At 46.6% G+C, this 13,409-nt stretch overlaps 1 protein-coding gene across 4 annotated transcripts in view; it reads right to left on the bottom strand.

Moving 5' to 3' along the window:
* AGL (amylo-alpha-1, 6-glucosidase, 4-alpha-glucanotransferase) overlaps window positions 1-13,409 on the bottom strand; it is a gene marked incomplete at its 3' end in the record, with an annotated part of 112,581 nt that overhangs the window by 32,603 nt on the left and 66,569 nt on the right. For all 4 annotated transcript variants that reach the window (XM_056523312.1, XM_056523314.1, XM_056523311.1 and 1 more), the window contains 6 exon segments: window positions 1,700-1,839; window positions 2,218-2,315; window positions 4,528-4,630; window positions 7,263-7,386; window positions 7,515-7,629; window positions 10,466-10,647. In XM_056523312.1, coding sequence (XP_056379287.1) covers window positions 1,700-1,839; window positions 2,218-2,315; window positions 4,528-4,630; window positions 7,263-7,386; window positions 7,515-7,629; window positions 10,466-10,647 — 762 coding nt within the window.

Here is a 13,409-nt window from a genome sequence, read left to right as displayed (position 1 = left end):
CAAAAGATGGGCACCCTGGTTGGGAAACACTGGTCTACATGGCTATATACACTCTTCAAACAGTATTTAAAGGGGTTATCCAGGAATAGAAAAACAGAGCTAATTTATTTCAAAACCCGCTCCCCGTCTGTCTCCAGGTTGTTTGTGGTTCTGCAGCTCAGTTCTATTGAAGTGAATGGAGCCAAGTTGTAACACCACACACAACCTGGGGACAGACGTGGAGCTGTTTGTGAAAGAAATTAGCTCTGTTTTCCTATTCCTGGATAACCTCTTTAATGTAATTTTTTTAGGAAGGCATCTAAATACCAGTATGCCCCACGATAGGACTACAATTGACTACAATTCCTATTGTGCCCCAGCTGTCAGGGCGTGCTAGCTGGGAGTTGTAGTTTTGCAACAACTGGAGGTACCCTGGTTGGGAAACACTGTTTTAAGTAAATATACACAGTATTTAAACAGTATTTTAGTGTAATTTCTTTACGCCAGCATCGATATATCAGTGTACCCCACAATAGGACAACTGCCTACAGTTCCTATCGTGCCCAAAGTGTCTGGCAACCCACCGATCACATACTTCTAAAAGATGTAGTCCTCTAATGCAATGTTCCCCAATCGGGGTGCCTCCAGCTGTTGCAAAACTATAACTATCAGCATGCCCGGACAACCAAAGGCATGTTGGGAGTTGTAGTTTTTCAACAGCTGGTGACCCACTGGTGCCTCTTCATTGTTTACCAGGCAACAGTGCCACAAGTTGTGTTGTGGTTGTTCCTGGTACTGCAGCTTAAATAGCACTAGGCTGAAGAGAACTGTAGTCCCAACCACTAATAAACGGCACTGTTCCTGAAGAGGTTGTAGCGGTCGCTGCAGCACCATGGCCTCTTCAATCAGCTGGTCGGTGAGCATGTAGTCTGCAATGTGCGGCTTTATTGTGGGGGCTGTCATGTTTCTTTGGCAAAATCACTAAAATAAAACAGCAGTTTCTCCAAACTGCATTAGATAAATCCAAAAATATATGCGCAATGTGAATGTACTGTAAAACCATGCAGAATAAAGTTATAATAGAATCATCAGAGAGTGACACAAAAGGCTGAGGAAGACATAACGCTACTAAAAAAGGCCATAATTATAATACAAGGTGATAAGTCAAGGACATCAAAGGCTTAAAGGGGAACTCTGGAGGAAAAAATAATTTTTTATTCAACTGGTGACAGAAAGTTAAACAGATTTGTAAATTACTTCTTTTAAAAAATCTTAATCCTTCCAGTACTTATCAGCTGCTGTATACTACAGAGGAAGTTGTGTATTTCTTTCCAGTCTGACCACAGTGCTCTCTGCTAACACCTCTGTCCATGTCAGGAACTGTCCAGAACAAGTAAAAATCCCCATAGCAAACCTCTCCTGCTCTGGACAGTTCCTGACAAGCACAGAGGTGTCAGCAGAGAGCACTGCGATCAGGCTGGAAAAAACTACACAACTTCCTCTGGAGCAAACAGCAGCTGATAAGTACTGGAAGGATTAGGATGTTTAAATAGAAGTAATTTACAAATCTGTAGAACTTTCTGGCACCAGTTGATTTCAAATAATTTTTTCCTCCAGATTACCCCTTTAAGGTGTCACAGCTATCTGCAGAAACTAATACAAAGACATACTCCGTATTTAGAATATATAATTTTGCAGCATGCAGTAAACTGATCTTTACCTGGTCCAGCAAAATTGCGCAGAGGATCGTCCCCCATGACCCAGCCGTTGTGGGCCATGAAGTAGCACGCTTTATCGGGTTGGTGCATAAGTGGCTCCTCCTCTTCTAGGGACATTTTTCCAAATGGGAAAGTGAAATAGCTGGGGAATAAAAAAACATAATGTTTTACAGTAAGGCGTGGGTTAAACTACCACTTCAATAGATTTCCAAAAAGTTTTGATCTGTCGAGGTCTGAGAATTCAGACTCTGACTGATGTCAAGAACGAGTCGGTAGAGCAATATTTTCCAACCAAGGTGCCTCCAGCTGTTGCAAAACTATGACTCCCAGCATGCCCGGACAGCCAAAGGCTGTCCGGGCATGCTAGGAGTCGTAGTTTTGCAACAGCTGGAGGCACACTGTTGGGAAACACTTGAATAGATGGCTAATTGGTTAGATTGTCTATATGCTTGATGTTATATTTAGGTAAGCCTTTATGTCTATGCCTGGGGAGGCTGGAGTGTAGCATTAATATTGTTACCTGGTGACAATAGGATCTTTCCTGGTTATGGCTCCAAGCTTTGGACCGTTGTTTGCCAAACGTTCATACGTCATGGTCCCCAAAATGCAATTCACTGCCTATGTGCAGGAATAAAGGAACATAAGGTAACATGTCCACTCCGGCTCATAGAAGTAAAGACAAAGCAGAGACCACCCTCCTTTCCCCCAGTCTATATTGTTCATAGACTCAAATAAATGTTCTGTAAGAAACTGTAGAGATGAGACGCAGTGAACCCTCGTCTGTCAACTCTGCCCACTTTACCAACGCACTTTTAAATACCACTCACTCCTGACCCCTGTCACTCCTGAGACCGGTCACTCCTGATACCGATCACTCCTAATACCGATCACTCCTAATACCGATCACTCCTAATACTGATCACTCCCGAGACCGATCACTCCTAATATTGATCACTCCCGAGGCCGATCAATCACTCCCGAGGCCGATCAATCACTCCCGAGACCGATCAATCACTCCCGAGATCGATCAATCACTCCCGAGATCGATCAATCACTCCCGAGATCGATCAATCACTCCCGAGACCGGTCACTCCCGAGACCGGTCACTCCCGAGATCGGTCACTACCGAGACCGATCACTCCCGAGATCGATCACTACCGAGACCAGGCACTCCCGAGGCCAATCACTCCTGATGCCAATCACTCACTCCCGAGACCGATCAATCACTCGAGACCGATCACTCCTGATGCCGATCAATCACTCCCGAGACCGATCAATCACTCCCGAGACCGATCGATCACTCCCGAGACCGATCGATCACTCCCGAGACCGATCGATCACTCCCGAGACCGATCGATCACTCCCGAGACCGATCGATCACTCCCGAGACCGATCACTCCCGAGACCGATCACTCCCGAGACCGATCAATCCCGAGACCGGCCACTCCCGAGACCGGCCACTCCCGAGACCGGCCACTCCCGAGACCGGCCACTCCCGAGACCGGCCACTCCCGAGACCGGCCACTCCCGAGACCGATCACTCCCGAGACCGGCCACTCCCGAGACCGGCCACTCCCGAGACCGGCCACTCCCGAGACCGGCCACTCCCGAGACCTGCCACTCCCGAGACCTGCCACTCCCGAGACCTCCCACTCCCGAGACCTCCCACTCCCGAGACCTCCCACTCCCGAGACCTCCCACTCCCGAGACCTACCACTCCCGAGACCTACCACTCCCGAGACCTACCACTCCCGAGACCTACCACTGCTGAGGCTAAGCACTCCCGAGGACGATCACTCCTTGATCACTCCTGAGACTGAGCACTCCTGAGGATGTTCACGACTGACAGGTGATCATAACTGTGATCGATCACTTCTGAAAGATCGATCACCCCTAATATGATCACTCCTGAAACAGATCTTTCCTGAGATCAATTGCCAGTTTAAAGCTGGAGAAGTACGTGGCATGAGCCTCACTACCGGGCTGTCAATCAAATTTGACCTTTTCACTATAAATGTCTATGCAGAGAAAAGGTCGGATCTGGCAGCTGGTCAGGGAGTCGAGCACAATGCCACAGACTTCCCCGGCTTATAACTAGCAACCGCAGCGGATCTCAGAAGTGATCAGTCTCAGGAGTGAGACCCTTTGCAATCAAAACTTTTGACATGTCAAAAGGTGTTCTTTTTTTAATAATGATAGTAACCCTTTAAAGGGGTTATCCAGGAAAAAACTTTTTTTTATATATGAACTGGCTCTAGAAAGTTAAACAGATTTGAAAATTACTTCTAATAAAAAATCTTAATCCTTTCAGTACTTATGAGCTGCTGAAGTTAAGTTGTTCTTTTCTCTCTAAGTGCTCTCTGATGACACTTGTCTCGGGAACTGCCCAGTTTAGAAGCAAGTCCCCATAGCAAACCTCTTCTACTCTGTGCAGTTCCCGAGACAAACAGAGATGTCAGCAGAGAGCACTGTTGCCAGACAGAAAAGAACAACTCAACTTCAGCAGCTGATAATTATTGAAAGGATTAAGATTTTTTAATAGAAGTAATTTACAAATCTGTTTAACTTTCTGGAGCCAGTTGATATAAAAAAAAAAAAAAAAAGTTTTTTCCTGGAATACCCCTTTAACTCGTAATGAACTGAGCCTACTAATAAGGACCTGTACAGTTCGATATTTTCTCACTAAATCTTTGTAGTGAACTGGCACATGCTAGGCTGATTTAAAACATAACACATTGCACCAACCCTCCCCCCCTCCCAACTTGTTTCACCACAAAAGGTGTTGTCCTTTGGGGCAATCAATGCCATATGATGTTATTTCTAAAGAGACCTGTTCATGGTGGAAGTTCATCTGTCTGTGCTTCTCAGAGTTCAGCTCTTCCAGCCTCTTGCGTAACCAGTTGCAGCATTCGTCTATGGCTGCCGGCCCATTACTGCAATCATAAAGGAGGTATAAGCATCATTCTGCGAATACAGACAATAACTATTTGTTCTGATAATGTCAAAATGTACAGGACAAAAAAGAAGCAAATCAGCCATAACATTAAATCCAGCAGTAGACCCTGTAAGGTGTGAGGAGCGGCCTCCATGGATGGGACTTGTTTCTCCAGCACATCCCACACATTATTCATCAGGTTGAGATCTGGAGGAAGAGTCACCACCTTGATCTCTTTGTCATGTTCTTCATTCCTGGACAATGTCTGCAGTGAGGCCGGGGGGCATTATCCTGCTGAAAGAGGCCACTGCCATTAGGGGTCCGGCTACCATGAAGTCTGTACTATGGTTAGGTAGGTGATTCATGTCACAGTAACATCCACATGACACCAGGACACAAGGTCTCCAGCAGAACATTGCCCATCACACTGCCCGCCGGTCCATCACACTGCCCTGCCGGCCCATCACACTGCCCCGCCGGCCCATCACACTGCCCCGCCGGCCCATCACACTGCCCCACCAGCCCATCACACTGCCCCACCAGCCCATCACACTGCCCCGCCGGCCCATCACACTGCCCCGCCGGCCCATCACACTGCCCCGCCGGCCCTTCACACTGCCCCCCCGGCCCATCACACTGCCCCGCCGGCCCATCACACTGCCCCGCCGGCCCATCACACTGCCCCGCCGGCCCATCACACTGCCCCGCCGGCCCATCACACTGCCCCGCCGGCCCATCACACTGCCCCGCCGGCCCATCACACTGCCCCGCCGGCCCATCACACTGCCCCGCCGGCCCATCACACTGCCCGGCCGACTTGTCTACTTCCCATAGTGCATCCTGGTGCCTTCTCTTCCCCAGATAAGTGACGCATACACACCCGACCGTCCACACGATGGAAAGCGTGATCCTTCAGACCAGGCCACCTTCTTCCATTGCTTCATGCTCCAGTTCTGATACACACCTTTCATTGGTGGACATTAGTCAGCATGGGCTCTGACCGGTCTGCAGAGCCCCAGCACAGCTGTGATGTCCTCCTGATCTGACTCCTTTCTATCATAGCCGGCAGAAAGTTTTTCAGCAGTTTGCTCTAGAGCAGGGATCCGACCAGATGGTTTAACCTTCACTCCCCACACACATCAATGGGCCTTGGGCCCCCCGATCCTGTCCTTGATCACCGATTGTCCTTTCTTGGACACTTTTGGTCTGTACTAACCACTATATACCAGGTACACCCCACAAGACCGTCCGTTCTGGAGATGATCTGACCCCACAGTCTACACATCACTATTCGGCCCTGGTCACAGTAGCTCAGATCCTTACACTCGTCCATTTTTAATGCTTCCAATATGAACTTCAAGATCTGACTGGTCCCTTCTGATAGGCACTTCTGTCCCCAGGTAAGGCTGGGTTCACACCACGTTTTTGCAGTACAGTTCCCGTATCAGGTTTTTGATAAAAAAAAAACGGATTCCTCAAAACCGGATTAAACTATCAAAACGTGTGTACAAATTTTAATCCGTATACGGTTTGAAAAATGGTGTCCGGTTGCATCCGTTTTTTAAGAAAAAAAAGCATACGTTTTTTACTTTTCACGCCATTATGAATAAAGTTTCACTTGTTTGATTGAAATTCCAAGAAAAAAACTGTGCAAAGTCAAAAACCATATGGTGAAAACCGGATGGAACCGTACGCACACACAGTTCTGTACGATTCCCATTGACTCACATGTTAAAAAAAAAACATATACGTTTCAATACGGTTTTTCAAACGTACCAAAAACCGTGGTAGACTACGGTTTTGGGTACTGGAAAAAAACAGACAAAACCGTAAAGGATGCAAAACGGACACAACCGGATGCATCTTTTGGCATACGGTTTTCAATGGAGAGTCAATGCATACGGTTTTCTATACGGTTCAGTGCGGTTTTCAAATTGAAAACTTATACGGGAACTGTATTGCAAAAAACGTGGTGTGAACCCAGCCTAATCCAGTTTAGGCTGCATTCACATCTCGTTTTTGCAATACGGTTGCCGTATCCGGTTTCATTGAAAAAAACATATGGAACCGTATGGCAAACCGTATATATAGACATTTCATTGTAAACTGTATGCACACCGTAGCATCAGGTTGTGTACGTTTTGCATCATTTACGGGTTTATACGGTTTTTAACAGTACACCAAACCGTAGTCTACTACGGTTTTGTGTCCCGGGCGAAAACCGTATCCAACCTGTATACGGTTATTTTAAAATGGAGTTCTATGGTAACCGTATTGAACTGTATGTGTGTACGGTAACATCCGGTTTGCACAATACTGTTTTTTTTTTTTTTTTTGGAAATTCAATAAAAAAAGAACTTTATTTAAAATGTTGACAAACATAAAACCGTATCCGTTTTTTTTTTTTTCCAAGGAAAATGTATTAAAACGTATGCAAACGGACATCCGTTTTCAAACCGTATACGGTTTAAAAACGTGCGGAGGCATATACGGTTGCATGCGTTTCTGTCCGGTTTGGAGACATACGTTTTTTGTACAGAAACGGGATACGGCAACCGTATTGCAAAAACGAGATGTGAATGCAGCCTTATTCACCTCTGATGTTATTGGTGGATGAATCTACCACTTACCTGTTTGGTATGAAGGTGCTGAGAGCCGTCTCCATGTCCACGGTGCTCCCGAAGCGTCTGTACTCCGGGTCCTGGACTATCACGAGTTGCTTTTTGTCGGATTTGGTTCCCTGCTTCTGAGCACCTGTAATACAGACCCAAACATAGTCATTCTGGAGTGTGTATGGGAGTACGGCTCCATGTAAATAGTGTGAGAAGATAAAAAAAAAACATATATACTGTAAATGACGCCAAGTAAAATGCGATCCGTACCGCCAGAGGTGAGCAGGGCTCTGAACTGCTCCACAGCTACAGCCACGTTGACCTGGTAGAACTCCCAGAGTTTGAGTCTGGGGAAGATCTCCTCCCATACGATGCCACGAATGTTCTGCAAAAAATACAACATCAATGTAACCCACTATTTCCCCACCAGCGTGCCTCCAGCTGCTACAAAACTACAACTCCCAGCATGCCCGGACAGCCAAAGGACAAACGTGATCGGTGTAACCCAGTATATCCAAACCAGGGTGCCTCCATCTGCTACAAAACTACAACTCCCAGCATGCCCAGACAGCCAACGGCCAGACGTGATCAGCGTAACCCAGTATTTCCAAACCAGTGGGCCTCCAGCTGCTGCAAAACTACAACTCCCAGCATGCCCGGACAGCCAACAGCCAGACGTGATCAGTGTAACCCAGTGTTTCCAAACCAGTGTGCCTCCAGCTGCTGCAAAACTACAACTCCCAGCATGCCCGGACAGCCAAAGGACAAACGTGATCGGTGTAACCCAGTATTTCCAAACAAATGTGCCTCCAGCAAAACTACAACTCCCAGCATGCCCGGACTGCCTACGGCCAGACGTGATCAGTGTAACCCAGTATTTTCAAACCAGGGTGCCTCCAGCTGCTGCAAAATCACAACTACCAGCATGCCCAGACAGCCTTTGGCTGTCCGGGCATGCTGGGAGTTGTAGTTTTGCAACAGCAAAAGCATGGTGTAACTAAGTGTTTTCCAATCAGTGTACCTCCAGCTGCTGAAAAACTACAACTCCCAGCAAGCCTACACAGCCAACAGCTATTCAGGTATGCTTGGAGTTGTAGTTTTGCAACAGCTGGAGGAACACTGCTTGGGAAACACTTAACCAATACTAACACAGGCCTGTACTTACCATTGTAACAAATTTCTGTCATAGTAACATGTCCTAAGTTTGCACCTGTGGTGGTCCAGATGCTGGGACCCCCACTGATCGCTATGGGCAGAAGCATGTGGCCGTACGTGCTTTGCCACTTCATCTCCGCTCAGCGAGCATTATACTACTACAACGGAACTCTATGACTATATCGGTATATGATAAATTGCCATAAGATTTCCATTGCAGAATTATACTGCTTGCTGAGCAGACATGAGAGTCGTAGTGCTCGCAGCATAAGTGAACTTTGGCCAAGAGAGATGTGGACGTTTAAATATGCTAATATATACAGACACAAAGCTCAAATAACCAATCAAAAAATAACATGATGATTTTGACGTGATAACTAACCTCCCCTTTTTGTCAAATGTAAAAATGAATGCACTTCCTGGTAATAAACAGAACTCTCTCTGGGAACTCTCTGAGTTTCTTGTTGAGAGAGTTTTATACCAACTTTTTTGTCTGGTGCATATTTTTTTGTGTCGACACTCAGCAGTATACAGCAGCAGTCACGCACATTTTAAGGCCTCATCCGCAACCATCCATGACACCAGCACCAGATTCCCCACAGATACAAACTTCTGGCATATCCCTATGAGGTGTCAGAGGTTTCTTATAATGATATTTACACTTTAAATAATGTGAATCAATGTTCCTTCAGCAGGGCTTACATACAATAGGCTGACCTCACTCCTAGGAGTCACACCTTATAGATCAATATTCCAATGCATAGTCACCAAGTATAAAACATTTAACAAGGCATGTCAATACATGACAAAGCAAATCAGACATCGCCAAAAAGGACCTGAAATTTCTGATTTACTGAAGACCGTCCTAAATGTACTATTGTCCTCGGGTTGTATGTGGTATTACAGTTCGGCTCCATTCACTTCAATGGAACTGAGCTGCAATACCACACACAACCTGAGGACAGAAGTGGTGCTGTTTTTCTATTTCTAAATAACCTCTTTAAGTTAAGAGAGTTTATGATTTTGTATAAGGGAGAACATTTTCGGTCTAGGGCTGCGTTTCCTTACCTGTGGCTCCCCAGATGTTGCAAAATGACAACTCCCAGCATGTCCCGACAGCTAAAGGCTGGAAAGCCACAGGATGGGGAAAACTGTTGTATTCAGTCATAAACATAGCCTTCAGGTGTTTGGGCATGCTGGGAGTTGTAGTTTTGCTTAAGCAGGAAAGTCACAGGTTGAGAAAAGCTGGCCTACATAGTCATGGACATAGCTCACAGCTCTCAGGGCATGCTGGGAGTTGTAGTTTTGCTTCGGAAGGAAAGTCACAAGTTGAGAAACGCTGGCCTACATAGTCATGGACATAGCTTTTAGCAGGCAGGGCATGCTGGGAGTTGTAGTTTTGCTTCAGCAGGTAATCCACAGGCTGGAAAACACTGGCCTACATAGTCACGGACATAGCTTACAGCTGTCAGGGCATGCTGGGAGTTGTAGTTTTGCTTCAGCAAAAGCGCCACGTGTCAGAAAACATTGGTCTGCACAGTCGTGGACATAGCTTACAGCTGTCAGGGCATGCTGAGAGTTGTAGTTTTGCTTTGGCAGAAAAAGTCACAGGTTGGAAAACGCTGGCCTACATAGTCATGGATATAGCTTTCAGCTGTCAGGGCATGCTGGGAGTTGTAGTTTTGCTTCAGCAGGTAAGAAACAGACTCGAAAACATGGGCCTACATGGTCATGGACATAGCTTACAGCTGTCAGGGCATGCTGAGAGTTGTAGTTTTGCTTTGGCAGGAAAGTCACAGGTTGGAAAACGCTTTCCTACATAGTCATGGATATAGCTTTCAGCTGTCAGGGCATGCTGGGAGTTGTAGTTTTGCTTCAGCAGAAGATCCACAGGTTGGGAAACCCTTACTGAGTAGCTACCTATAGGAAACATTGGGGGGCTTGCTAGAACAACAGATTCCTCTTACACTATAATGTGCACATACGTCCTGTCTCTGAAGACCTAAATTCCTAATGAGGCCTAAAGTAGCGCTCAGGTCTCCGCACGCAGCATCGGACGCACTTACGTTTAGCTGCTGATCATTCTCTATCAGTGCTGGGAGCCCCCGGGCCGCAAACTTCCCATCAGCCACGCTGCAGGTTAGGTGCCACAGAGCTCGGTCCAGAAGCCACGCCGGCTTAAGATGCGGGGAGTTTACAAGGTTGTAGCTGCACTCCGGGTGCTCCTGGATCCATTTGCTGTTAGAAGCTGTTGAGATGAATTAAATAAATCATTGTAATAAATATGAAATAAAATACAATATGTAACAATGTATAATGCACATCTCACATTAAATAAATTATGATCCACAATACATATACGAAGACATGAAGCTGATCTGGCCAATATATAACTTAATGTTTCCTAAGCAGGGTGCCTTCAGCTGTTGCAAAACTACAACTCACAGCATGCCCGGACAGCCTTCGGCTGTCCGGGCATGCTGGGAGTTGTGGTTTTGCAACAGCTGAAGGCAACCTGTTTGGGAAACACTGATATGAGGTATTTTTCAGCAGATTTCTGCTCTGTAGGCTTCATATGTAATTTGCAGTTCTCCCAGAGCTGGTGGGCAGAGCTTTCTCCTCCCCTCTCCATAGACTTGTAATGCTTGTCTTGCAAATACAGGACAAAGATGAGCTAAATTTCAGAGCGGAATACAGGGTTCAAGTTACAATATGAATTGGTTTCAGGGCGACCATTGTATGTTGGGACCATAACTCTATGGGAACCTGGTAATTGGTTCCTGAACCTCAAAATGTCATTCGAAATAAGGAAAAAGTAAGGATTAAAGAAAAATAAGTAGATATCTAATACAGATAAACAAATCCTTACATATACAAGTAATAAAGATCTGCTGGGAGCTGTAATCACTGTCTATGTAGAGGACAGGAGCTTCTAGAGGGTCCTGTACAGTACACAGTGTACTAAAAAAGTAACAAGGAGCCGCCCTCGCCTGGTGTCCAAAGGAGCAGCTAACCCTGGTAACACAGGTAAAGAGTAAAGAACATGTAATACCTCCCTTTACTGTAGGGGGCGCTACCAGACACCAGTCAGTGCATACACTTCAGTAATACAGATAAAGAGTACAGAACATGTAATACCTCCCTGTACTGTAGGGGGCGCTACCAGACACCAGTCAGTGCATGCACTTCAGTAATACAGGTAAAGAGTAGTACAGAACATGTAATACCTCCCTGTACTGTAGGGGGCGCTACCAAACACCAGTCAGTGCATGCACTTCAGTAATACAGGTGAAGAGTAGTACAGAACATGTAATACCTCCCTGTACTGTAGGGGGCACTACCAGACACCAGTCAGTGCATACACTTCAGTAATACAGGTGAAGAGTAGTACAGAACATGTAATACCTCCCTGTACTGTAGGGGGCGCTACCAGACACGTCAGTGCATATACTACAGTAATACAGGTAAAGAGTACAGAACATGTAATACCTCCCTGTACTGTAGGGGGCACTACCAGACACCAGTCAGTGCATACACTTCAGTAATACAGGTAAAGAGTAGTACAGAACATGTAATACCTCCCTGTACAGAAGGGGCGCTACCAGACACCAGTCAGTGCATGCACTTCAGTAATACAGGTAAAGAGTACAGAACATGTAATACCTCTGTACTGTAGGGGGCACTACCAGACACCAGTCAGTGCATGCACTTCAGTAATACAGGTAAAGAGTACAGAACATGTAATACCTCTGTACTGTAGGGGGCGCTACCAGACACCAGTCAGTGCATGCACTTCAGTAATACAGGTAAAGAGTAGTACAGAACATGTAATGCCTCCCTGTACTGTAGGGGGCGCTACCAGACACCAGTCAGTAATACACTTCAGTAATACAGGGGTTTTACCAGTGAATGTCCATTCTGATTGGTCAGTTCTTCTGGCCATTGACACATTTCACAGATCTGGACTGTCTGTACATTGTATGTTGAGTCTGGTTTCAAGTTACAATGATCCAGAAAATACCAAAAAAGTTGTAACCTGAGGCCATTGTAAGTTGAGGGATGACTGTGCAGTCTCACAGGAGAGGAAAGAAGCTTGATAACAGGAGAAAGAAGCATTTTTGTCTGATAAGATATATTACAAAGTTTCTTGTATTCTCTTGTACTATTGATCTATGCAAAGTGAATATGACCAAAAAAGATCTTGCGGTGCTATTCTGTTTATGTAACCTACATTAAAGTCATTAGTAGTTATACAAACTGCGTAAAACAGCCAACTCAGGTACTTTTATGTATGAGAAGAGAAAAAGAAAGATCGGAGGACAGCGTCTCCTGTGTTACCCTGTACGACCCTGCTCAGGGGTCCACACAGATAGAAGCCTCTGTAAGATGGCCGCTCACGTTATACATGAAAAAATGTGCCAACTGCCCCTATTAAAGGAGATCTGCAGCCCTAGACACTTAACCCCTATTTGCAGAATAGGGGATTAGTGTCTGATAGCGGGAGTACCAAATGCTGGAACCCCCTGCGATCCCCTGTACAGGGCCCGGCTCGCCCATGGAGGAGGCGTGTTAATCGCAGCATGATGCCGCAGCATGGGAGAGGCGGAGATGCTGCATTCGTGCCTCCCCGCCTCTCCCATAGAGCTGTATGGAGGGGGCGTGTGATCGACCTCAGTGAGGTCGACGACCCGCGTATTAGCCGCGCCAATGCCGGGCCCCCGTATGTGAGATCACGGGGGGTCCCAGCGGTCGGACTTGGCTCTGCGCGGCTAATGTGCGTGTCATCGACCTCACTGAGGTCGATGACACGCCCCTTCCATACAGCTCTATGGGAGAGGCAGGGATGCACGAACGCTGCATCTCCCGTAGAGATAAATGGAGGAGACGTGTCGGCCGCAGCGTCATACTACGACGGGCATGCCTCCTGCACAGAGCTGGGGCCGCGTAAAGGAGATCGCGGGGGGTCCCAGCAGTCAGACCCCCCCCCCCCCTCGCGCAATCAGACACTTA

This window comes from Hyla sarda, chromosome 6 (assembly GCF_029499605.1).
Source record: "Hyla sarda isolate aHylSar1 chromosome 6, aHylSar1.hap1, whole genome shotgun sequence".
Classification (NCBI taxonomy): domain Eukaryota; kingdom Metazoa; phylum Chordata; class Amphibia; order Anura; family Hylidae; genus Hyla; species Hyla sarda.
The sequence above is the reverse complement of the archived record's forward strand: the minus strand, read 5'-3'. Positions and strand labels throughout refer to the sequence as shown.